Below are 25,935 nucleotides of genomic sequence, written 5' to 3'. Positions count from 1 at the left end.
TGCTTCGCTTAATCTTTTGGATTGTCTTCCATGGATATACTCCGTATGGAGAACTCAAGAGATTCACAGAGAAAAGTGCCCAAGTGGAGGTTTTTTGAAAAAAAGAGAAGGATTGATTCCAAGGTTGTGACATAGGTAACTCCCAGTGTCTATTTATACAATGTATGGCCGAAACAAATGAAAATAGTACAAATGATAGTGTTCAAATCTGGATCAACTGAAGTCCGACGTAGGTAGATCGATATCAGAATCGAGTCCATGCCGGATATTTGAGATGGATTCATCATCCATGATTTCTTTCTCAGGCATGATTCCGATCCCACTGTCCATGCGTCGCCGGTCCTTCCCTCGGCCGACCTCAACGTCAACAAATCGAGTCATGCTGACCGGAGTAATGGGCTCACTCGCACACCCCATAGTACTGGTGCCATCCGACATGAGATCATCAGATTTCAACTCCCAGTTGGCAGCACGCACCTTGGCTCTACGGCGCTGTGAGGTGATAGTCTCCTTCATGTGGGCAAATGACCTCACTTGGTCCGCGGCCCACTTGTCTAAAAGCTCATCGCGAGCTTCGATTTCGTCGTGGAGTTGTTGCTCCAGACCAGTGTTGAGGAGGCCGAGACGTTTGACTTCAGACTTGGCATCATCCAATGATGTAGTGAGATCTGAGATACGAACGTTCAGAGTTCCCGTGTTTGCCTCCTGGCTTTGGAGCTCTGTGGCATTTTTCTCAAGAAGCTCAATGGCCATATGCTGTTCCTTTTCAAGTTGCTCCACTTGAGTGTTCAAGTCGGAGACTTTGATTCGATTGGTTTCAACCGTCTGCTCCAACTCTCGAATACGGGACTCGGCTGAAGACGCAGAGGCTTCAGCTAAAGAACGCTTTGAGCGCTCATGTGTCACCTTCTTCCGAAGGTTGGAGATTTGCCTGGCGTAGTCTTCCTTTGTTGCTGAGTTCTCCTTCTCAAGGTTGTCGATGAGGTCTTCCAGGCTTTTCACCTCATCGTGATATTTGTCGAGTGCTGTGTTTAATCTGTCAATCCCAATGGCCTGTTCTTGGCCTTCGCTCTCGAGGTTTTGCATTTTGATGCGCGTGTGAAGCATATCGCCAGCGGAAGATGCAATAGAGCTCTCCAGGCTATCGATTTTGGTCGCGGCTGCCTCGTATCGGTGTAATAGAGCATCAAACTGTCCACGCAGAGCCTTCTCTCGGCCAAGAGAGCCATGGTGATAATGTTGCTCTGTGTCCAAATCTCGGGCTAGAGACTCCACGCGTTGGACAAGCGCGGTCAGAGTTCCCTTCCCGTCCTCAAGGCTGACGTTGGGAGTCTCACCCGGCACGGCACGTTCAAGTTCGAGTCGTGCAGATCGGAAATGACTCCGCATGTCAGACAAGATGTCGTTTGCGTCGTCTCCAGAGAACCCGAGAGAAGAGCACTCTTGGCTCACACCTTCTAAAGCCTCTGCAGCATCTGACGCACGAGCAAGAGCGCTTGACAGTATATTCAAAAGGTTATCGAAGAAGTCTGGGGGTGGCGAAGAGTCTGTGAACAAGGCATCGAGTGCAGGCTCATTCAGCTGAGAGATGTGTGACCGGCACGCGTCGAAGAGGTTCTTCTTCTCTCTTCTAGCGGTGGCCAAGTCATGTTCCAGGGATTCGCTCTCTGGTCTCTTTTTGTCGTCCGAAAAGCGCAATTTAGTTGGGACTAAAGGCGCTTGTGGCTCTTCAAATAGCATCAGACTTTCAGTAAGAGGTGGGTTGAGATTCCGAGTATTGCGGATATCAGGCGAGCTGGAAACAATGACTGCACTGTCATTGAACATGGAGGTATCACCGTCACCGCTAGCCATGTAGGTGGTCTCATCCATACTATGACTTGAAACCACTGACGCATTTTCGCAGGATGTAGGAGAGTGGGGTGTAGTCCAGTAAGAGCTAGCTTCCAGCGTCGGCTCTTCAAAGCCCAGCGAAGCCCGCTTCATGGACCTAAGCTCGGTCTTCAGAGAGTCTCGCTCCTGGCGCAGGGCTTGCATCGTCTTCTCAAAATTGCTTGCGTCGCGCTTTTCACGCTCAATATGATTGATCTCATCGCTCAGCCCGATGCGTTTGATTCTCCTCTGAGTGCGTGTATCCAAGATCTGACGAAGAGGCGTGAATTGGACTCTGCGCTCGGTGCTTGTGTCGTCGAAATGCTCGACTGGATCATAAGACCGGGTATATCTTGGTGTTGGAGCGGATCTCCGCCGTGCGGACCGACTCGGTGTGCTGTCTCCGACACTTAGGTTGAATGATGTACGACGCATTGCTGGGGTCAGACCAGTCGACCCACTATCGACATCTTGCAGTAGGCGGGGACCAGGGTCGGAGAACCGAACTCGTTTCTTTGACCTCTTGGGCGTAGTACATGCGGGGCTCTGTTTGTTGGGGGCGGTATCTGCTGCTCCCAAGCTTTGCCTAGTCCGATGTGAGATTGGCGATTCGCTCCGGGTCGAAGAGCTGTTCTTCCTCTTCGCCGATCGAGTAGTTTCCATATTTAAGAGATGTTATATGAAGGAGACACAACCTTGGAAGGGAAGGTTCCACAAATGCAGACAGGGGGGTTTATAAAGGGGATGGTATAGATCACAAGTAAACAAACAAGGTGGGGCTCAAAATAGGCAGCCGACGCGTGCCTATTCCGGCGATAAACATCTTACTTCTTTCGGCGATCGAATCACAAATTTACACCTTAAACCAACACTTCTCATGAGTTATTGTTCTTCGTTTATTCCAGTCAAGCCAATGCGTTTACAGGGGCGAAAGTTTGGATTGGCTGTATCCATGGATATTGTTGGTAGATTTCTCAGCTGTGTCATGACACCATACTGCCAGACTTGGCACAATAGTCAGACCGGGAAATGGCAAAGTTAGCATTTCAAGGAGAAATGTATGGTTCAAAGTAGCTCAGGCTATCTAGCACATCTACTGAAGTAGGAATATATCAGTTATACTAAGATCGCGTTAAGCTGTATGTTGCGGGCCAAACCTTGGAAGTTTAGTGCGGGGAGAATGCCACTAAAATCGCCTCTTATCATCCACTCTTATCTCTTCTTCTCCAAATTATTGCACCTACCTACACACCCATGGACCTCCAGGGACCACTCAACTTTTGATCCCAGTCTTAGTCCTTGCTATTGTTGCACTAATATAATGCCCACTCAGTCACCATGCAGAATGTGATGTCATCTGCACATTAGTGGATTGATCCAGTGATCGAACCCTGGCTTTCAAACCTCCCGCCACCCACAGTCAACATGGCAAATACTGACGATCCGATCGAAGAGCTCCAAACGCAACCCCCAATCTCGTCGTTACTTCTTGAAAAGTTGCCATATGAACTCATTCATGTGATAATCTCTTTTCTCCCTGCTCCGGACCTTGCCTGCGTCGGTGCTACTTGTCGGGCTCTTGCCGACCATGCTTTGAACGACTTGCTTTGGGCCGACCTTGTTAACGCAAGATTGCCTACTCGCATCAAGGACCCAGGAATTTTCAAGTCTTTTCGGCGCTTGTACTTGGCATATTACCCCTGTTGGTTTATCCCCGAACACAAAATCTGGTTTGCGGACAACGAGCCGACGGGAACTTTGATCCTCGCTCGTTATGATAATCGCCGGGGAGTGATTGAAGGATATCAAATCGTCGCAGAGCGTGGACACCCGGTGTTTCATCTGTGGAAGGCCGAGCTTTCAGTTCTGGTTCAAGCTTTCGACCCAATTGTGCGCTTGTCACTGGATGACCCGGTTTTGTTTCTCAAAGACCCTGATCCATCCAACAAGACTGCTATAATCCAGCATTCATCTCAAAGAAAGGACCGACGGATGCCTTTGGCCCTTGATGCCCATCATGTCCATAGCTCGCTTTCATTCTGTGCCGCCATCAGTGACGGGCTACATCCTGATATTGAATCTACACAATACTGGCCTCCTCCGATGATACCAAGCAGTACCCGTACAATGCGCACCAAGGAAAATGGCCAGCGACGGGCTGTCGAGAGTATGTCAGAGTTATCTGAGAAATTCTTCTGTATCAACAAATGGACGAGCCTTCCTGTCGCGTTTTCTCCAAATAACGGTCAATGTCAACGGATCTATTCAACACTCGACCCGGCTCTCTATACTCCAACCAAAAACAAGCCTTACCAAGGTATTTGGGTGGGAGATTATTCGACTCATGGGTGCGAGTTTTTGCTTGTTCTTCAAGGCGAAGAATATGGTACATCCGAAGTTGATCCCGAGGAAGAAATCGGACAGCGAGGCTCACTCCGTGGTATCAAGTTGACAGGCGACATGAATGTCCCACGAGGTGAGTACTCGTGGGTCGCCAAGGACATCGGGACTGCAGGCCTGGTTGGTATTGCAGGAGATGAGCCTTTCACAGGCGCTCGCATGGTCCGTTGTGAAGGTCATGTCGCTGGGATTGGCTACCAGGATGGTAAGTGATCACATTTTTAGATAACGATTGGATACTAATGAGCATTTCTTAGCGACCTTTATCAACTCGGAGTTGATATTAATATCCACTGATGTTATGGCACATTACTGGAAGGAGATGGGCCACGTATCTTACTTCCGACGCGTGGACATTGATGCTCTGCTGAAGACTTGAAGACGTGTGCTATATTTTTTGCTTCTGTCCATCTCCGTTCCACGGAGTGGCTCTATATACCAGAAAAGTTGGTTGCATCTATCAATAGAAGCAAATATCCATAGCTACATAAGCGGGCCATGTTCTATCTCAACCTCTCCAAGGTTTGGCATCGAGATTCGTTGCAACTTTTGAGGTCAATCAACCATACTGGTAACTTATTCGCTGACATCGGTGGTTTCAAGCCTCCATAGTACAAAGGAACACAGGTCCGTCAACGCCAACGCCTAGACGATTGAGTTGGTGTGTATCTCTCATCTGGTATTTCATCAACGTAGGTATAACTGCAGTGGCAACATCTACACTGGAAGGCCCAAAACTCAGAGCACGAAAACAAAAAGACCACGAACTCCAGTGGATTTGTATGTTATGACACAGGTGCAACGACAAAAAAATACATTCACGAAAGCCAGGACGCCATGCAATCCAAGTATCGGTCGAAGTTCAAAGCGGAAGTATAAATCAAATTGGTCGTCACTCGTCAATCCAGCCTTTCAGCAAGCATGTGATTGTGGTATCCCAGAAAGGAAAGCAAGGCACACCATCTGCCAACAGCTCATTCTGTACAAATGATAGTGTGAAGTACCATCAGGCCGAGAATTTTATTCCATGATTCAGTTCAGTCGAGTGCGCAATGATACAGATGTTGAATAGCCAGGATTCAAGTTGTGAAAAGTCGCCGGTCGGTTTCCCCGAATTGGATATCGTGCTAATCATCGGCGGCGTTCAAACCAGGCGGATGAGCCCATCACAGCGACAGATTGATCCATCACCCACTCGCCAACTCCGAGGTAGCTGTCCACCCATTTCTTGACGTCTTTGTTCTCGGTGATGTTGTCTGAGTTGAGGCTGGGGCTGTGAAGATCCCACGTGCACATCCCGTTGAACAGGGGTGCACGGGGTGACAGAGTTAGTTCAAAGCTCCCAGAATATGCCAGATCGGCGACACCGGAGGGTGTCATGGTTTCCATCGTAGGATCGAGAGGGGGAGGTATATTTACGTCAGGCCGGTGGATCGCTTGACACCTGCGAGGAAAGCGGAGACTGTGATAGGAAGCATCGGTTAGGCTATACTCTCAATACCAGTGCAGGGAGCCTCCATAACTCACAGAGAACCGCATCAAATGCGTAGTGGGTGAGACGGCCGAACTATTTTAGATGCCCAAGTCAGTCATCCCGAGCTCTGAATTTGGGCATTTGAAATGCTCAAAATGGGTCAACAAATAGTTCGTACCATGGTGGAAGCTTTGGAAAATTTAAAACGTTCGATATTGAGTCACCAGCAGTCACTCCCGAGGTCTAAGGCAATAGGAAGAGGGAAGAGTAGCATTGGTACCTAAGAGGTGATCAGGTGATCTTTCACATGACGTCCATGAGATGTGGCTGGAAGGGATGATGAGGCTGGAGCATCGTACCTGACATAATCGACGGTGTGGCTGGAGATCGGAGTTCAGTAGGCCAGGCGCTAGACTGAATGCGGTCTATCGATAAGCCCACGATCCCACCGAAATCCCCTTTCTGATGCTTCCATGAGGGCTCGATCAATTGGCTGGCAGTATTTGTCACATTTACTCGATAAAGAGACTCCAATGTACAGCGCGTTGGCGAGCACGGGGTCCTCCGCTTTTTTGCGGTCAACGGCTCTGGAGATGATATATTTTTTTTTTCTGCCTAGCCTTGAAGATCTTTCTATATGCCGCCCCTGCCGATATTCTTTTGATGTCAGAATATTGTTGTAAATAGAAATAGGAAAGAGCTTTGAATTTAGGATCTACAAATTAATTGGCTATCAAAGTCATGGGGGAGTCAAGAGTTCTCCAGAAAAAAAAAAGTAGTCCGGAGATGCTCACACCGGCGGCCAACATTTTCCCTCCCGCCCCTCACCCATCCGTTTTCTCTTTCCCCTCCATCTCTCATCCTTTCTCTCCTACCATCCACTCTGATTCGCAATTGATCAGAACCCCCTTACCTTTTCTTTTCTAATTCAACAAAAAGCATTCTCAAAATGGCGCCCACCAGCTCCCTCGACCACCTCAGCAACCGCATGAAGCTGGAGTGGTACTCCAAGCTGAACACCGAGATGTCGCCCCCCAAGAACTTCCGCCGTACCTCCATCATCTGTACTATCGGTATGCAGCAAACTCCCCCAAACAAAGAAAGACAGACATGTCAAAGAGAAAAAAAATATATACCGGTACTAACCGGAACCACTCAGGCCCCAAGACAAACTCCGCCGAGAAGATCAATGCTCTCCGCACAGGTATGGCTCCAGCTTCCCAATGGAGACAGGTGAATCTCGAAACAGTCGACTGACTTGGAACGTAGTTGGTCTTAACGTTGTCCGCATGAACTTCTCCCACGGTTCATACGAGGTCAGTGATTGCAACCCAACGGAAGAAGGATTCCGCTGACTCGATTGTAGTACCACCAATCTGTCATTGACAACGCTCGCGAGGCTGCCCGTATCCAGACTGGCCGCCCTCTCGCCATTGCCCTCGACACCAAGGGCCCCGAGATCCGCACCGGTAACACCGTTGACGACAAGGACTTCCCTATCAAGGAGGGAACCATCCTTAACATCACCACCGATGAGGCATATGCCAATGCCAGTGATGACAAGAACATGTAAGACTCCTTCCATTGACAACAGTCGAATTGTCAACTGTTTGGATCCGCGGCAGTGACTGACGAGATCTGTTTGACAGGTACCTCGACTACAAGAACATCACCAGCGTGATCTCTCCCGGAAAGCTCATCTATGTCGACGACGGCATTCTGTCTTTCGAGGTGATCGAGGTTGTTGACGAGAAGAACCTCAAGGTCAAGTGCCTGAACAACGGCAACATCTCTTCCCGCAAGGGTGTCAACCTTCCCGGCACTGACGTAGACCTCCCCGCTCTCTCCGAGAAGGATATCTCCGACCTGAAGTTCGGTGTCAAGAACAAGGTCGACATGGTCTTTGCCTCGTTCATTCGTCGCGGCGAGGACATCAAGGACATCCGTGCCGTCCTCGGCGAGGAGGGTAAGGAGATCCAGATCATTGCCAAGATCGAGAACCAGCAGGGTGTCAACAACTTCGACGAGATCCTCGAGGAGACCGACGGTGTCATGGTTGCCCGTGGTGATCTTGGTATTGAGATCCCCGCCCCCAAGGTGTTCCTTGCCCAGAAGATGATGATCGCCAAGTGCAACATCAAGGGCAAGCCCGTCATCTGTGCCACCCAGATGTTGGAGTCCATGACATACAACCCCCGCCCCACTCGTGCCGAGGTTTCCGACGTTGCCAACGCCGTTCTTGACGGTGCTGACTGTGTCATGCTGTCTGGTGAGACCGCCAAGGGTAACTACCCTTGCGAGGCCGTCAAGATGATGTCCGACACTTGTCTGTTGGCCGAGGTTGCCGTTCCTCACTTCAACGTCTTCGATGAGCTGCGCAACCTTGCTCCTCGCCCCACCCAGACCCCTGAGTCCTGTGCCATGGCTGCCGTCAGCGCCTCTCTGGAGCTGAACGCCGGTGCCATCGTCGTTCTCACCACCAGGTATGTGCCGCGGCGATCTCGCTTGTCATTCGGTTGACGATGATGCTGACAATTCACAGTGGTAACACCGCCCGCCTTTTGTCCAAGTACCGCCCCGTTTGCCCCATCCTGATGGTCACTCGTAACGACACTGCTGCCCGCGTAAGTTGACCTCAAATAGCTGCAAGTGGTAACAATTGCTGACAATGATCTCCAGTACTCCCACCTGTACCGTGGTGTGTGGCCCTTCTACTTCCCCGAGTCCAAGCCCGACTTCAACGTCAAGATCTGGCAAGAGGATGTCGACCGCCGCCTCAAGTGGGGTATCAACCACGGTCTCAAGCTCGGTATCATCAACAAGGGTGACCCCATTGTCTGCGTTCAGGGATGGCGTGGCGGTATGGGCCACACCAACACCGTTCGTGTGGTTCCCGCCGATGAGAACCTCGGCCTGACCATGGAGTAAATGACCGAATGATGGGCTTTTTGCGATAGATGCCGTGTTCTTTGTTTGCCGCCGGTGTGCGGATGGGATGCATACCTCTTTTCCTTCCCCTTTTCTCGATTTTTGCAAGCCAAGTTTGTTCTGCGCTGTGGTCTGGACCATAGTTTGCTGGAGGATTAATGCATTGCTCATGTAAATGAAACGAATTTAATGCTTTCCGTTAAAAGTCATTCCATCTGAGTTAGTAGTTCTGTTGTTAGTGAAGGTCAAACAAATAGGATTGCATAGACCCGAGAGTGACTTGAAAGGTCCATGAATCTGTAGAAGCGAGGCGATGTGTAACGCCGCTGAATAGCCTGAGTCGTTCAATGCTCGCACCAGAGCTTGATTGTACTCATTTTTCAATAAGCTGGCTTCAAAGGCTGAATCTCAAAGCCCATTGAATGAAGCATGACACAAGAAAAGCAAAAAGAAAAGAAAAGAAAAGGGACAGTCGCGAAAAGCAAATGCGGGGACGATAATGAAATCTCCGAGGTTCCGTGTGCCCGATATCAACCGGACGTCGGATGTGTTCCCGGCACACTCTGCTTGCCCAGGAACAAGGGGGAAAAGCTCATATATAAGCCCATGAAGATGCAGAAATTCCCAGGAAGATTGAAAAAGAAGATATGATCCAAATTCTAAGAAAAATTGATCCAATGGCTAAACGCAGTTCCCGAGGCCTTTGCCGTCCCGATTCCGATTTTTACCGATGGGCCCATTAAGCACGAGCTTTCAGTCCCGGAGCTTTGCTGATCTTCTTTTTCATTGAATGGTTATGTGGGCTTTTGTGGGCTTTTAGTGAGGCAGAATGAGCTACTCCGTACCTACGACGTGTATTACCTATGCCAGGGCCAGGCGCATGCAGGTTCGCATAGATCTACAACGTCCATAGATCAACATTAGGTACTATCTTTATCGCCCGCATGTTACAACGGAACAAATCAATATTACACAAGTGCATGTTATTGAGTTCAAGAATGATCACGGATTCCAAGGTTGGCTATAGAAATGCCGATAATGAATGCTGTCAAAGATAGATACTCGAATGTTGTGAAGTAAAAGTTCGAGAAATGAGAGTGCCATTTATGACCTCGGGACTGCGCCTCATGTAATGTCGCTTGCAAGTACTGCGATAAAGGATGGAAAAGCATGTCTGGATGATATGAATTCCAGGATAGACGCTGGATAGTGCATGGGTTCATCCCATGCAAGATGCAAAAAGCAGAACTTGACATGAATGCGTTATCATAAGGTCGTGAGTCGTTATATGATTGATGGTTTGAAGGTGGCGGTGTAAAGAAACACTAGCAAACTAGAACCCGCTGTCTTCGAAGGACCCTGTTCCCTCGACAGCTTCGAGTTCAAAGCCTTGGTTTTCAGGGCGATATTGCAAGGTTGGTTGGAATTGATGCCAGCAGCTATAAATCATCATTAGTATCCAGTCGCACACAAAATTGTCAATGATAGACTTGCCTTGGGGCTTGAAGCACGTATCTAGCCATGGCTTCACGGAATCGGCCCTTGTACTCTCTTGGACTCGTCACTGTTGGGCGGTTGCGGCCACCACCGCCAAACCCTTTGTCTTTGATCCAGGATTCGAGCTTCTTGTCCCAGGTATAAGTGCGAATACAGTCAATGATGCCTACCACGAGTTCGTTGCGGCTTTCATCAATGGCGATCATGAGCGAGTAGTCCATCACATCTTGGCGACCCAGGAAGAGTGTGTCATTCCACACACTCTGGGCAAGGAGTTTCTTGGAATGCTCCCGGGCAAACAAGGGTGTTTCATAGATGAAGTCCACCATGTTCTCGTCCAAGAGGACCTCATCCCGTTCACCGGTGCTCTGGACTTTGCGATTCCTCATCGATCCCTTGAGATCGAAGATACGCGTAGGGACACGATCATAGAAGAGGTTCTCCATGAGCAATAGGAACCAGTTGAACTCGGTTCCTGTGACTGGGTTCTTGATGATCACTTGATAGAAGCCAAACATCTTGGCAATTGCCGAAGGCAGTTCGTGGAACAGAGCCTCGGACATGATCTGGAAGTAGGCCGGAGCAAACTTGAGGAAGGCCTGTGTTTCGATCGTGGACAGTGATTTGAGGATGAAGCGATCATCAAGAGTCTTCAAGAACAACGATTTTGTCTTACCACCCTTCGAATCCCACTTTGCACACCGGGACAGGGACTCGACGATTCGGTCCGCCACGCCACATTTCTTTCGCAGGGCGTCAAATTGCTCGGCATAGAACACCTTGCACAGCATTTTGGCCTGGCCCTCTTGGAATTGATACTTGAGATGTGTTCCTGTGGGACGCAAGAGAGCATGTTCGACTCTTGCTTCCTTGAGAGCCTCAGCATCATCACCGGGCTCCGACTCGTGTTCCTCCGTCTCATCGTAACGCTGCTGGATACTGGAAAGCTTTTCTTTGTAGTCGGAAGAGTCTAAAGCAAATGCTACCAGGGAGCTGGGTTCATCCTCGCGTACGATAATATCGCAATCGGCGAAGACGTGATCCATGACACTGAGGGGATACTCAAGAGGTGTCCATCCACTCGCAGAACGTTCGGACCAGAAATTCGTCAGCATTTTCAGAAGTGTGGTACGTTCGTGCTTTGGAAGTTCCTTGTAATCCACTGAATCATCCTCTGCCGAGTGTTTGACCTCTTCGTGAGAATCAACCGGATGAAGTTCATCAGCTGGGAGATGATCCTCATCACTGTGATGATCGTCTGGCTCTCCGTCGGACTGGAGCTGTGGCTCACGATGAAGAGCCTCTTCTGTATCTAGAACCTCCGTAGATGATGCATTTGGAAGAGTGGGCTCATCATTGGTCCTGTCCCGAACGAGCTCATCGCTTTTGCGGTTCAAATCATCTGTTGGGATCCGCGGAACCGATGGCAAGGATTCGTCGCTGTCGGCCGGTGGCTCACGCTCTTCAACCGCCTCTCTCACGTTGCGGTAAACTTCTACAATGGGCTTCGACGAGGCTAGTGGGAATGCCCGCGAATGGGTACCCTTCGCAGCTCGCTGGCGTCTCTCGCGCTGCCGCTCTTTCTCGAATTCGCGGCTCATCTGCTCAAAATGTCTGGCAAGATTTGAAACCCTGGAGACTCCTTTTTTACTTGGAGCGGAGCGTGGTATAAGTGAATGACCAGTGGCAAACCGAGCATTCTTCAATGAACTCAGTCCCAATCGATCGGTCAGCTTTTTGTCAGAAGACTTGGTGGGAGACACAACAGGATTCTTTTCTGGCTCGACGGTGTTGGTGAGAGCCATCCGCAAACCAGGAAGTGGGATGCTGTTGTTGACGCGTGGTACGTTGACTGGCTGAGATTGTGCGCGCATGAGCGGAGGTGAACGCATCTTACCATTACGTCGGAATGCTGCCTCTGTAGGTCTGGGAATCGCTGAAGACCGACGCAGTGGAGTGCTTGGCAACTCTTCAACTCCATCGTCTTCCTTTGCGGTTGCTTCGTCTTGTTCAGACACATCTGAGGCCTTAGGGGGCGTGTGTTTTGATAAGTCGTCACTAGGAGGCGTTGTCGCAGAGAAACTAGGGCTGGCCAGCGGCTGGGTGGGGATACCGACCGGGTCAGCGGAGGTTCGCTCTGATTGACCAGCAGGCACTGCCAAGTCAAGGTGACGGACTTCTTCTTGTGACACAGCCTCGTCTTGGGGTGAAGATATCTTCTCGTCCACGATATCATCAGGCAGAACGGCTTCCTCGGCTGACATTGGAGATGGTGACTGCTCACGATGCTTCTTCCCTGCATGCTCTTCAACAACAGAAACCAACATGTTCTGTGCTTTTTCTGGAGAAAGAGTCATGCGCCGCATCATTCGGGGCCTGTCGTCTGCTTGGTTGTTCTCATCCTCCATGCCGTTGGATGTCTGAAGTGCATCTTCTGGAATCATGGATGTTGCATCTTTGTCGAGGAAAATCTTCTTGAGCTGAAGCGTGGCCATGTGCTTGATGTCTTTCTCGGACGGGAAGAAACTCTTCTCAAAATCAGCAAACGTTGTATCCCATTCAACCACCTTCTCTTGGGTTGCACGGAGAACTTCGTTCAACGGTATGATCTCCCAGTAGCGGGAACTCGTGTATGTGTCTTGTAAATGGCGAACCAAAGTGACATGGTCCTCGTGTCCCTTTTTGATCAACTGTTCAATTTCTTTGTTGCAGCTGTCCAGCAGCCCGGGGACTACACTCTCGGCATTTATGCCCTTCAAACGGGCTTGGACAGATGCCATAAATTTGTTGAGGCGTTGTTCTGTTCGCAGATAGACTTGGTTTCTTAACTTCAAGTCATTGTCTACCTTCCAAGTAACACGAGGCCGCGGAACTATGATCTCAAGAAGACGGATGGGATCGTATTGAACCCGCAAGGCAACATCTTTGAAACCGAAATAGCGGAGGTGATCTCGCTGCAGGTCATGAGGACAGACTCCAGCACGAGCGTGCAGATTTCTACCCCAGAAAGATAATTCCAGGTATTTTGCAAACGAATATTTCCACGTGCTCTCGGACATGGGCGTCACCTGAGTCTCGTTGCCGCAAATCTTGCAACAGCTCCACATGAGCACAACATCCTGGAGTCCACGGAGCTTGGAAGGATGGGGTTGAACTAGGACGCTGATCTGAGCATCTCCATGGACATACTGGCGGTGATGTTCGAACATGTGTTTCTCGCAGCCGTTGACAGCACACAGAGAGCTTGCTGTGTGACAGAGATCTTCGACATATTGCCCCAGTGTAAGGTCTGACTCGACCATTGTATCGTCGCCGTGCTCATTGTAGAACTCCAGGGCAAAAACATCCGGTCCAGAGCATGGAACTGAGGTTGTGGTGCAAACAAGGCTGTAAAGAATGACAATGTTTTGGTGTGCATAAGGGTCGAACATGTTCGTCGCCCCCGATACATATGCCTCCCACTGGCGCTTTTGGGTTTGATAATGATAGAATGCTCGATCATATTCGGCTTCATGCGCAGCACGCAGCACTTCCTTGACCTTTGCGGGAGCATCTTGGGGTGATTGATGTGCCATTTCTGGAGTGATCAACATAAATTTTTGGGGCTTGGCCTTCTCATCCGTGAGTTCATCGGAGGTGTCGTCTTGTCCCCGAAGACGTTTCAGGTATGCCAATCTTCGCTCCATTTCCCGCGCACGCGTCAACAGATATGGAGGCTCAAACTTGACGAAGGGTGAAGCAGAAAGAATCTTGGTCTGGTGATCCCGAACCATATCATCGTAGTATGTTGGCATCGGGACATCATCCGGGACCTCTGCAGCATCGGCAGGTACGAATGTTTGACTATCAGAAACGCCAGCCGGTTTCTCATTCTTCTCCAATGAAGCACTCGAGTCGTTCGGTCGCTGATCACCTCCGTGGACTGTGATTTGTGGGTTTCCCTTGTTGTCTCTTTCGTTAACAACGACTGTAGTCTCTGTTGGCGAGGTTGGTATCTTTGCGAATTCATCTCGCATGACACACGTTTCCAGGCGAAGGTTGTATACAACATAGATCATGAACTCGGTGATCTTCTTCACTTTGGCAAGGACGTCCTCGTCTCCACCCCGCAGAACAATAGTGCAGCCCAGCTCTTTCGGGCAGCCTGAGATGTACATGTATGTTTTCTTCCGCCCGGAGTGGACGTAGGTCTTCACATCAAAGCTACTGCATTCACTGTGCAGGGTGGTTGTTAACAGCTTGTCCATGGATGTGACAATCCGAGTTTGTGTGCATCGCGATACAGCTTCAAGGACAGAAGGTTTCACGTTGTAAGCAGTTGCGATTCCAGCTTTTTCCAGAAGACCAAGGGCTAGACCAGACACATTCCTCTCAACCAGGAGTAGATTTGGATGCAGGGCCGCGATTCGACTGACCAAGTTTTCCAAGAACTCGCGCTCTTGTCGGATCACAGGTTCGAGACTCATGAAGTGATGTTGCTGACGAGCGTATTCGAGAGGAAATGTGATAATGAGGATGTTCGGCCGCGGGATGTTTCGGGACATGCCCTTCAGAGCCAAATTCTTGGTGAAAACGAGACCTGATACATAGGAAGTGTCACCAAGACGACCACCTGGGATCTTTTTCAACTTGACGTAATGGCGTATGTCCATGTCATCCCCATGTTGGACATCCGGATCAACTTCGTCGGCCGCCTTTAAAAGTATTGGCATGAGGGCGTTCTCCCAGCCTGCTCCGTTGGGCACAGTAGATTCCACAAGGAGCTGATGAAGAAGCTTTCGGACGTGTTCCAGGCTAGCTCTGTTCAACTCCACTGGTGGTGCCTCGTTACCTTTCATCGATGAACTGCGAGTCATTTTGAATCCAGTTTCTTTTGGGCCCGCGGTCAAGGAAAATGCTGGCACCGGTGTGTCATGGAGGAACATGCTATCTTTCGAAGTTCTGGGTGAATGGCGAGGGTGTATACTACTAGCAACACTCAGATTGCGGCGACGAGAAAACCGGGGCAGGTTCACTGCCTTTGAGCTGGTAAGACTTGCGTCGTCCCCGTCTCGGTTGATACTGGGTGTACTCCGTTCTCCAAAGGCTGATCTTCCTTTCTTCATTGCTGCTAGAATCCCGCCAAATGAGGCTCTCTCGCTCTCGCCGCCACTTTTGGATAATACCCCTTCAGAGACAGCAGACAAGAGACTCGGTTGCTCATCGCCGCTGGATGCGTCATCAGAAAGATACTGCGCAAGATCAGGGTCAATGATGTTATCCTTGTGAAAAGCAGGGAGTCGGCTTTCGGGGTCCAAGTCATCTGCATGCCGACGTTGGAAGGGAGCTCGATCTTCATGATATGGCTTGAACCCGCGAATGTATTGCTGGCGCGAATGATGGCGCTTATGACTGATCGAATGTGGGCGTCCTCCGAGTGATGAACGCAGGGAACGTGAAGACGTAGGTCGTGCGAGAGGGCGATCTGAATTGATCTCTAATACGGCCGAGCGGCGGTTATGGCCTTCGCCTGCTCGTCGTGTGGCTGGTATAGCCATTGTCGGGGTTCTCAGAACATGATCGATTGACTGCGATATAACGGAAGATGAATCATCGTCGTCAACTGATGCGCGGCCAGCATTGCCCCAAGTAAGCTCAGAAACCCGAGGGTTGGCGATAATAGGACTTTGTTCGCTATCGGAAAAGTCCGAAGAATCGTTGTCGTGGGCATTGATCATCTTCTCGCAAGGATTACACACCCTGATAGTGCCAGGTTGTCCAAACCCTACCCCTGAAATGAGAAGCGTGCATTTTGAATCAAAGATCTGACCACAAGTTCGACAATGATGTTTCCGGCGGAATGTTGTGAAAGGCTCTCCACAGTGGAAGCAGTCCTTGGCGTTCTCGTCACGCATCCAAAAATCCCTGCTGAGCAATTTATTTCGCAGCTCCGATATAGCACCATTGTCTCCAATTGGTGGTCGGCGCTTGGTCTGTAGGGATTGGCTGCCCACCCGCTCGACTGCAGTGTTCAGTGGGGGCAAAGAAGATACTGTCGTGGTGGTTTCCGCGGTGGAAGTTCGTGACATCATGTAACCAGGTAGTCGTCCTGCTCGGGTTGCTGTACTCGACTTCTCATTGGGTCTGTTGGGAAATGTAGCCCTCGACGGTTCCCTAATTTTGTCATCCTCGCGGGACGCAGCTTGTGATACATTGACTGGTACTTTGCCAACGCGATGTGGCACTTCGTCGTGAGAGGAAAGCCTCGAAAGACTGTTGGAAGTGGAAACCGATGCTCTTGGCTCGTCGTATCGGAAAGATGTCGTTGAGTTTGATCTTTCCCCGGGTTGCTGGGATGCATGGGTCTGAGCTGCCTCAGCCTGCGTGGACTGCCGTGTAGTGGTCGACTGAGGTGTGCCTTCAGGCTGCCTTTGTTGATCCGTCACAGAGACCGACCTGCGTGGTCGGTTTTCTGGGGTGTGGGATGCCGAGAAGATTGAATCTTTGGAATTGGATATTCCTTGGTCCTCATGGTAGCTATCATGCATCTTTGCAGACAAAACTGGTGACCCAGACAAATTTTGGCTTAAAAGGGACGATGTTTGGCTCATGGAGAGGTCAACAGCCCCTTCCTTGCTGCCAATACTTGTTGTATCAGCATTGTGAGCTGCTTGGAGCGGCATATTCACAGAACTGTTGCTAGAACGTTCGGCATTTCCAACAACATTAACATGCAGTTGAGTCACTGCGGGATCGGCTGCGTTGGAACTCCCGTTGGCCTTTGTTAATGGCGCTATGTTTGTCTTGAGCCCAGGGGACGGCGATACGGAGGTTTTGGAAGATATGCTGCCGCTCTTGGAGGATATCCTGGACCTTTCCCCCGCATTCGGCTGTGGTGCTGGTTCTTGGTGGTTTTGGAAGTGTGACACGACAGGTGAGTGGAGTCTTGATCCTTGCGACGAGTTGGGCTGTGATGGCGGGTAATCAGCGGAGGTGGTAGCTAGATCCGAGACAGATTTAACCATCGAACGATCCGATGCAGGGGTTCTATTTGCGCCATTTTCAACTGTGCTCTTATCTGTGGACTTGCCACTACCACTCAGACTATCTCTGACCCCACCAACAGAAGTCCTGAAGCGACTGTAGAGTCCACTCAGTCCACCTTGGAGTTCTTCAGACAGTCCTTTCTCATCAGATGTAGGGGCAGGTGCGGGTGGACTTGTAAACTCATTGAATAGGGTAAGGGAGTCGGACTGGTAGGCCGTGTTATGGTAGTGATCCAACGTCGCATTCATCGACTCTCGTTCGGTCTGAGTAGTTGCCATGGAGCCGCGAGAGCCGCGTCGGCCCAGAGGAAGCGAACGAGGGGATTCAGGCAGACTGCGTGAGTCATCTTGCTTCGGGGAATCCATAGCTGTCTCAGGTATGTTAATGAACCCAAAGACCAGTTTAGGCACAAAGGTCTCGGATCATCCTCGGGACGGACAAAGGGCATGGGTAGCCTGGCCTGGCATCTAGGGTATGAGAGCTGCGAGATACCGAGTTTGAGGGATAGCTGGGCGCCGATAAATGAAGGAAGCGAGATGTTCGTAGACAAGCGTCTATGTGAGCGGGTCACGCAAGCAAAGCTTCAGCAAAAAGCTGTAGATCGCTGTCCTCCGCACTAATGACGTCCGTGTGGCTGAGGTAAGCTAGGCGCGTCTTCGAAGATCGCATATCGATAAGCAACGCGGCTGCGGGTGCTTTACAGATTAACCTTCTCTACAGTTTTTCCCTCTTCTTCCTTTCGTTATGTAACTCTAGAGTTGCACAGACTCAATGTCTATCACTCACTACTTTGCATCCCCTCTATGCCATGCTCTGAATTGATCTGAAAGCTGGGTTCACGAAATGGATCCAGTTACACCCTGGATCGCAGCTTTGGCCGAAAGAAGTCTTTCGTTCTATCTTGGTCGACGGGACGATGGTATACAGGCGGAGGATATTGAGGGATGTCTCAACTTCAGCTTTTGTGATATCCCCGAGAAAACTGCAATCGTTGTGACTGTAAGATATTTGACTGGCATGAACAAAGCAGGAAGTGTTACTAAAATCTGTAACAGTGGGGTCAGGGAGACACAAGTCGCCATGCTACTCTCACGGACTCTCAGAACCAAGTAGATGCTGTCATCACACGCGATTCCGCCAATATACCGGGAGCAGCCTCGCCCTGCCCGCCGTCGACTAAAGGAGGCCCAAGACATCTGGTTGAGCTTTCCGACATAAAGCTTGTCTTCATCTACTCGGCATCCCCACCGGAGGTTGAGCTTCGCATCGGTCGTTTTCATATCCGCCCAAACGCGGTTCCCAAAGCAGATGCCCCTAAACCAAAGCTGAGGAAGGTCTCAAAGCTCAAACCCCTGATGAACCAGGCACAACGAAAGGCTCAACAGAGTCAAGAGGGTCCGAACTCGCACAGTCGATCTGGAAATATCTTGCATGACACACCTTCCTCTCGACATGATCAGTCTCTCCTATCCCAACAATTGCCAAACAGCGCGACCCAAGTGTTTGACTCCCAGGCTACGTCTCACAACCTCCCTGCTGCGCCGAAAGAGAAGACCAACAAGAGTCGAGTCTCACTGGGTGGCTCAACAGAGCTCTTGGCTTTTTACGCAAACCCTCAGTCAATTCAAAGCAACTCGAACAAAGATACAATCCCAGGTGCGGGCGATCGCCGGCGCTCCCCCGCGGACAGTGAGACGGCAGAAGTACGTTCAGACCACGGTATCGGACGCTTGAGCAAGACCATCGGTTCCACATCTGTGACCAAAACCAAGGTGAATCCTCGCAGCACTACTCTCAGCATGAATAAAGATGCCCGGAGTCTGAGGGAGGGACATGCGAACCATGCTGAACATTCAGCAATCAACTCGGTCGATAATGGTCCAACCACAACGACAGAGAGAGGAGATGAACAGCGGAATTCTAAGAAAAGACACCGTGATAGCGCAGGCGCACAATCACATGTGACTAAGGACCAAGATTTGAGGCTCGACGATTCTCGGCATATGAGACCGCCATCACCTTCCAAGAAGCGACGGCGCACCAACGCCGAGGAAGGGACGGTAGTAGATTCAACTGGGTTTGAAAGGTCACCAACCGAACATGTGCTATCGGTCTCAAACGCTCCAGGCATTGGTAATACTTCGGTCACTGCTGGCATATCGGCGATCAACCATTGGGAAGGAATGACAGCAATCCCCTCAAGCGAGGTCGAGATTCCTAAAAATCAGCTGGAGCTTCTAGAGCAACTCAAATGGTACCCACAAAAACCGGGTGTCTCTGCGCCCCTGTGTCATGTACCACCTCATCTTTTATCCCAATGGAATGATATGGCACGCAGAAGAGATCGCAGGGCAAAGCAGCTTGAGAACCAGTCCGATGAAATACCCGATCGCGCCCCTACTCCAACTCCTCGGGGTACAAATCCATCGACTGTTGACTCTGCATCAGAAAGCGAGGAATTATCCTGGGCCAGTAGCAGTCGAGAGGGCTCACCGCGGAATGCACTTCCTGAAGATACACCACCAAGGCAAATTATGGCTGGAAACGAAAAGCCCGCGTTGACAGCCACACAAGACAGTGTCAGGCAATCTAAACCGAATGACGATGTTGATTTGAAGAGCGGGACTCAGGATAGCTTGCCAGATGCGTGCTCGGTTGCTGTCGGTTCAGCAGACGCTGTTGACCCGGCGGCGAAAGTTCATTCTCCGCCACGTGATACAGCGCCAACGATACCAACCAAAACAAGTTTCCCAAGGCGTGCTGCTGGCAGTGTTTCATATCCACGAGTCGAAGTTGTTGTGCCTCACATTGAGGGACCTGATAACCAGCCTTCAACTCCCATCCGACAATCCCCTCGTCGCCAATCCAACTTGGGCAATGCCATCGTTGCGCCTGGGTCACAAGAAAGATTAAAGGGCGAAGAGAGTGATGATAGCGATGACGGTATGGAGGCATCTGTCCCTTTCGCATTGGGTCAGAGTGTTCCAATGAGCAGTCAGCCCCAGCATGATCCTACCAGCTCAGGGCCATCACTTCCAGGGATTCCCGAGGGAAATATCCAAGTGGCGGAGACACCTGTCGTTGGAACCTTACATCTTCAGAGTAAGCGAGATCAACAGGCTAGTCTTGACTCTCCTGGCTCCCAGAAACTACTGTCGGAGGACCACAAAATCTCCTCGTCGTCCCGGATTCGCAACACGTACTGCTCGCAAGAGAGCCACAGGCAAATTGACTCTTCCCAAGAGGCAACGCACCCGTCGTTGCTGGGTGATGACACTAATTTGCCTCGGGAAGGCGGGTTTGGGTCTCAAACCCAAGCAAGCGGCTCACATGCGTTGTCCCAGGCCACTCAGTCACCCTCAAATGGGTTGGTTGATTCATCAGAGCTCACTCGACGCCAACGAGGCTCATCCATATTCCACTTGGAACCTTCCGGTGACCCGTCGTCTTTGCCACATGCCAGCCCGCCTCCGCCGGCCATGTCTCGTCCCAACAAGGCTGCCAAAGAGTCCGAGATGTCGCCACCAAACTTGAGACGGGCCTCTAAAACTCTTCAGTCACTAGCCAAGGCTCCTCCGGCTGTGTCTCGTGGTGGAAAGGCTCATACGCACAGCCCAGATGTTGAGATCGCGACTCGACGTCAGAGTTATCTTGGCCAGGCGGATAAGTCCGCTGAAGCCCAAAGGATCTTTGAAAGCTTCTGCAGCGCCTATCCACTGTATTCCGGCAATTTCTCTCATTTTGTGAATATGTGTTCAACACTGCACGCCATGCGCGAGAAGGGTCTTCTGAAACGATCCTTCCTATGGGATGATTTTGTCATAATCAATCTCGAGAATCCAGAAAATCTCGACTCTCGGCCTCCCCACGCGATGAGCTATGAAGCTTACTTCTGCGAAAATCACTCGATTCCTCAATACAAGAAACGAAATCTCACTGCCAGGGGAATCGATGTGGCGGCCTCTCAACGTGTCACCAATCCTATTCCGTCTCAGTTGACAAACAAATTGCAAGGAAAGCAGAACCAGTCTGTTGAGGGCGAAGCCGTGAATGTTTCCTTCACAGCGAGCCTCGTGGACAAGTTCTCAGGCCTGCATGCCCAGTCTTTTGGAAACGCTCATACTGATCGTGTCCCTTCCCCCGTCCTCCAACCCGCCGCGATACAGTCCTCTTCTACATCTTCCGATGATACCGAGTCGGAAACCCCGTCCATTAAAGAAGAAAACGATGATGACTCCGATGCCGACTTTCCCACGGAGCTAAGTGCGTCGCATACCTCGCACCCAAATATGGACGGAGAAGTGGCCGATTCCACTCAAGCCAGCACGGACTCTGCTCTTTCCGCATCCCCCCAAAACGCCCCTGATAAAACAGAAAGTGACGTCGGCGATCTCGATGATACACAAGAAACAGACGACACCCACCACCGAACTGCCAGCATCGAACTTGGCGATGACACAAACGACTGTAATATCCCTGTCTCCTCTGACATAGTCCCTGTCGCGACTTCTAAAAACGATTCTCACGCCGAATCGCCGAAGCGAAAACGAAAACGAAACACCTGGTTTAGCTCTCTACAAAATCTCTTTTCGCCAAAGAACACTTCGCCAGCGAACCCTCCATGGTCCCACGACCCAAACACGCCATTTAAGCGCTGGGCACGACAAGACCAGAACGTTCTCCAGGAAATCAACCGTCGCGGTGGGACTAAGGTCCTGCTCGATGAAAGGGGAGTCATATGTCGTCCCACCTACAACCGAGCGCCGATGGACTCTCAGTGATAATAATGGACTCGACATTCCCTTCATGGCTTGTATTTCTATATTTTCATTACATCTTTCTAGATGTTAGTTTCATGCTTGTACTCGACATAATGACTGATACCACCTCATTTCAACACAAACGTTCCGCAATACAAACGGAGGTAGACAGCTATGTCTCTTCACTGCGTTTTTGTAGGTTCAACAAGACCAAATCCTCATCAATATTCATCTTTGGTCCTATTATGTATTGTGCGCTCGTGCCATGATTAGGTAGCTTGAGCACAGATAGGATATGAGCTCGGTATGGTCATAGAATCTGTTGTTCGGGTTTCGAATATAGTAGTCAGCCCCATAGGTAGCCCTGGAGACAATACTTAAAAAAAAAGGTTGTTGAATCACCAATAATCCCAAGGTCACCCGGCCCAGATACAAGAGCTTACACTTTGGGATCATTTTCAAGGTTAGTAAATTCTGTGATATGATGCTTTCCAAGGTTATATGTCTTTCCACTCCAGGGCTTTACTTGACTCTGCCCAGAAGCTCAAAGGAACTCACGACCCACTCTGTCATATGAGCACTTTGTTCGACATTCACATGACAGCTGGTGACGAAATTGAAGCGCCAGACGGTCAATGTTACTGTAGAAGAGGACTCTGACATGGGTCATATCCTGTGAAGCTTGCTATGGTTGTTGAACTTCAATTCTGAGACCTGAGACATCATGAAACCAAAATCAACCCCAGATTATGTTCCCAGTACCATGGATTCTGCTTGATGACCAAAACCTCTGCATAGAGTACAGAGTACTCAGTACCTAATAAATGCTTCGAAGGTTGGATCCATGGATCAAATACGGGGTATCCGGTCTAATCTAACCCTACGCTTACTGTACCATGATCACAACAGAGTCAAATCGTACTTCGTAAATGAAACTAAGTCTCCGATCATGGGGGTATCACGGCCCCCAACGCCTCTGACAGCATCAAACAGCCGCCCAAAGCTAGTGAAATAGAGATCAACAGCCTAGCTTCCGCATTTGGGACAATCATGCATTGATAGTTAACTTGTGCAAATTATTTAGTCTCTCCAAAGCTGTACAAGATCACCAGCCAGAAGGTTCAGGCCCTACGGAGTGCAAGATATTGACTCCACTGCAACTAGTGACGTGAAATAACTGACTAGTAGCCCCTGCAAACCTAAGGGTTGAAAAGAACGGGCCACGAGGCTTGACTGGGGCCGTCCTCGGGTATTGCGCAGGTTCGACGGCCTGGCTGACCATTTCAAGAAGCGGCCCGCGTGTTTACTCCGTATTGCTGACATACAGCCTTTAGGTCAGGTTGCGACAACCATGTAATGGATACGGGGTATGTTTGATCTGGATTTACTAGAATAAGGATGTAGTTTGTGAAAGAATTTGTGTGGAATATAATTTTGCAGGTACTAAATACCCTTGATTCCGCGTGGGAAATCCAGAAAATATACAGGATGCAAATGTTTCCTCCCAAAAGACCGCAAAATCGCTGTGCACACATGGTAATCGTCAAAAATTGAAGGAAGGGTAAAAGTCATTAAAAGCATGCAAAAAGCCATACCAACCAACGCCTTGGTATCGCCAGTCTAAAAGTGATTCGTGAGATTGTACAGTCCAAAACAATGCGCAGTCGCCTTCTTAAACGTGGCGGAAAGGCTCATAAGCGCTGGGCTGCTGGTGAGGGTTTTGGTGGGTCATGGGGATATCGTTGTGAGGAGGGTACGAGGTGTTCTGGCCGTACTGGGGAGCGTAGGGCTGGGCACCAAAGGGAGGGTGGGCAGCGCCAATGGGCTCGTAAGTGTAAGGAGCCTTTTCAGCGGTGATGCTGTCACGGTTGTTGTGGCGGTTCTTGTGGCCGTAGGGGGAGCGTCCGGAGCAGCAGCAAGTGCTGAACATCCAGAACAGGGTACCGCCCAGAGAGAAGGCAACAGCGAGCCAAGTGGCGGCGTAGATGTTCTTGCCCATGGAAACTTCAATGCCGTATGCCTCCATTGCTGTACCGAGGGAGCCCTTTGCGATCGAGAACATGATGGTCGAGGTGAGGGAGGCGCCCAAGGTGAAGAGGAAAGACACGATCGAAACGATGGTGGTCACACAGCTTCCCCAGCGACTGAAAATGGCGAAGATGCCGACCAGGATCTGGGCACAGGTGGCAATGAATGCGACCAGGTAGGCGATGAACATCCACTTGGAGACAGCCTTGTAGACCTTCATGATCTTCTTCACGCTGCTGCCCAACTCCTCCTCGAGCTCAGACTCGCTCACGCCGAGAACATCGGATGGGTTGAAGTAGAATTCAGCCTTGGGCTTGGTGCAAGAGCTGACAGTATCCTTGTTGTCGGTGATGTTGCCCTGGCAGTAGCCCCAGAGACCGATGTCGTAGAAGTCGGCGATGGTAGAGTCATCCTGAAGAGTGTTGATGAGCTTGGTGATGTCGCTGTCAGAGACGTCGATTCCAGCCTCGCTGAGTTTGTTCTCAATTGTCGTAATTGCGTCCGAATTCGAGCTCATGTTCGAAAGATCGAGCTGGAAAGAATATAATTAGCAACCGCATGTTGACCCTGCACCTCACATAGAGTACTTACACGCATGAAGTATAGATCGTTCAAGGTTGAGGAGCTGGCTTTGGTGCAGCCCAATCCCACCATGATGATACATATCAATGACGCGATAGTCAAGACATAGGGCGTGAAGATACACGCAATGCGACCGGCTTTTCCCATGCTGAAGTTATTCAGAAATGTGCAATATAGATAAATTGAAGGGAATCGGTGAAAATAGAGATGTGGATAAGATGGAAAGATAAGGCACCGATCGGGGGAGCACAGGTTTTAATAGCAGCGCAATGTCAATACAGCCTCGCACTAAAAAGGCACCAGCCTCCCTGGAAAGAGGCGCAGGAAGGAATGATGATCATCGGGCCAATAGGAGGCTGAGCGGTCACGTCCTCAGGGCCACGTTTGCTTCTATTTGTGGCAACCGCTAGTCCTATTTGGGACTAGTGGTAAACAGTCCCAGTCCCTTCGAGGTATGGAAGGGCATCTCCACACAATATTTGCCCGTACGAAGTACACAATGTCTAGACCTCAACACGGTATTGTCTCTTCTTGCATATATCCATGGATACATAGGCTGCTTATGTCAAACACTTGCTCCCATATCAACTATCGACTCAAGATAGATGACAGTGAAGACAAAATCTGATCCATGATCCATGGGTTCTGACCGCTCAAGGATCATCATTCCTGTGGCCACAACGGGCGATTCCCCAGCCGACGCCTCGTCACCCTTTCTACCCTGAACAGCCTTGTGGATCCGCAAAATTTTCCATGCGTAATCTCAGTCACTTTTTTGCAAGTGTATCTCAGATAGGCTCCCCCGTTTTTGTCTTGGCATTATATGCCGTCTCCCGAAGTCTTGTATTCCGCTCGGTGGACTCCGTCAACCACGCAGCATTTCCGCCGTTCATTGGTGCCTGTTTCTATATTTACAACAAACGTAGACTCTTTTTCGAGCTAAAGCTTTCACTGACGAACCTACGGAGTACATCACAACGTTCCAGGTCCATATTTCCAAGCACAACTTTACGTGCATGTGAACACTTCGTACTGTAGTTAGTTACTTCGTAGATCGCTTACCCATCTAGTTACCCAAATGATCAATGGATACATATGAGACTTACGTACTCTGTACTCTGTATTTAACTAACTAGCTGCTCTTATGCATGTACTACATGTTCAGAATGACATATGATCGCATTGATCGCATGGGCGATCGTCAATCTTGGAAATTGGCGCCAAGGCTGATCTGCAATTGGATTACTTCACTGGGCAAAATGCTGCGCGCCCAAACAACTTTAATCAAAATGATTTTCCCAATACGAGTAAGCGTGGTTGTCAACGCAATCCCGTCGTCAACAAAGATCCTTCCCAAATGTGAGGGCT

General features: G+C 50.0%; 7 protein-coding genes across 7 annotated transcripts; 3 read left to right on the top strand and 4 right to left on the bottom strand.

Moving 5' to 3' along the window:
* Positions 1-213: 213 nt before the first annotated feature.
* N7506_010563 (uncharacterized protein) lies at positions 214-2,535 on the bottom strand (the record flags this gene model as incomplete). Its single annotated transcript, XM_056959856.1, has 1 exon — positions 214-2,535. One exon carries the CDS (start codon positions 2,533-2,535, stop codon positions 214-216), a length of 2,322 nt encoding a protein of 773 aa, XP_056809246.1.
* A 762-nt stretch (positions 2,536-3,297) lies between these two features.
* On the top strand, positions 3,298-4,651 carry N7506_010562 (uncharacterized protein; the record flags this gene model as incomplete). Its single annotated transcript, XM_056959855.1, has 2 exons — positions 3,298-4,477; positions 4,530-4,651. 2 exons carry the CDS (start codon positions 3,298-3,300, stop codon positions 4,649-4,651), a joined length of 1,302 nt encoding a protein of 433 aa, XP_056809245.1.
* Positions 4,652-5,403: 752 nt separating this feature from the next.
* On the bottom strand, positions 5,404-5,652 carry N7506_010561 (DUF1748 domain-containing protein; the record flags this gene model as incomplete). The annotated part of the gene is made up of 1 exon (XM_056959854.1): positions 5,404-5,652. One exon carries the CDS (start codon positions 5,650-5,652, stop codon positions 5,404-5,406), a length of 249 nt encoding a protein of 82 aa, XP_056809244.1.
* Positions 5,653-6,695: 1,043 nt separating this feature from the next.
* N7506_010560 (pyruvate kinase CDC19) lies at positions 6,696-8,674 on the top strand (the record flags this gene model as incomplete). The annotated part of the gene is made up of 7 exons (XM_056959853.1): positions 6,696-6,819; positions 6,906-6,950; positions 7,016-7,062; positions 7,113-7,315; positions 7,396-8,229; positions 8,289-8,370; positions 8,426-8,674. The coding sequence occupies 7 exons, from the start codon at positions 6,696-6,698 to the stop codon at positions 8,672-8,674; spliced, it is 1,584 nt and encodes a 527-aa protein (XP_056809243.1).
* Positions 8,675-10,007: 1,333 nt separating this feature from the next.
* Positions 10,008-17,562, bottom strand: N7506_010559 (1-phosphatidylinositol-3-phosphate 5-kinase FAB1; the record flags this gene model as incomplete). Its single annotated transcript, XM_056959852.1, has 2 exons — positions 10,008-10,113; positions 10,169-17,562. The coding sequence occupies 2 exons, from the start codon at positions 17,560-17,562 to the stop codon at positions 10,008-10,010; spliced, it is 7,500 nt and encodes a 2,499-aa protein (XP_056809242.1).
* A 478-nt stretch (positions 17,563-18,040) lies between these two features.
* Positions 18,041-21,978, top strand: N7506_010558 (uncharacterized protein; the record flags this gene model as incomplete). Its single annotated transcript, XM_056959851.1, has 2 exons — positions 18,041-18,196; positions 18,253-21,978. The coding sequence occupies 2 exons, from the start codon at positions 18,041-18,043 to the stop codon at positions 21,976-21,978; spliced, it is 3,882 nt and encodes a 1,293-aa protein (XP_056809241.1).
* Positions 21,979-23,629: 1,651 nt separating this feature from the next.
* N7506_010557 (SUR7/PalI family protein) lies at positions 23,630-24,714 on the bottom strand (the record flags this gene model as incomplete). The annotated part of the gene is made up of 2 exons (XM_056959850.1): positions 23,630-24,517; positions 24,577-24,714. The coding sequence occupies 2 exons, from the start codon at positions 24,712-24,714 to the stop codon at positions 23,630-23,632; spliced, it is 1,026 nt and encodes a 341-aa protein (XP_056809240.1).
* Between the last annotated feature and the right edge of the window lie 1,221 nt (positions 24,715-25,935).

This window comes from Penicillium brevicompactum (assembly GCF_028827555.1).
Source record: "Penicillium brevicompactum strain IBT 35665 chromosome Unknown utg000006l_segment0_segment0, whole genome shotgun sequence".
Lineage (NCBI taxonomy): Eukaryota > Fungi > Ascomycota > Eurotiomycetes > Eurotiales > Aspergillaceae > Penicillium > Penicillium brevicompactum.
The sequence above is the reverse complement of the archived record's forward strand: the minus strand, read 5'-3'. Positions and strand labels throughout refer to the sequence as shown.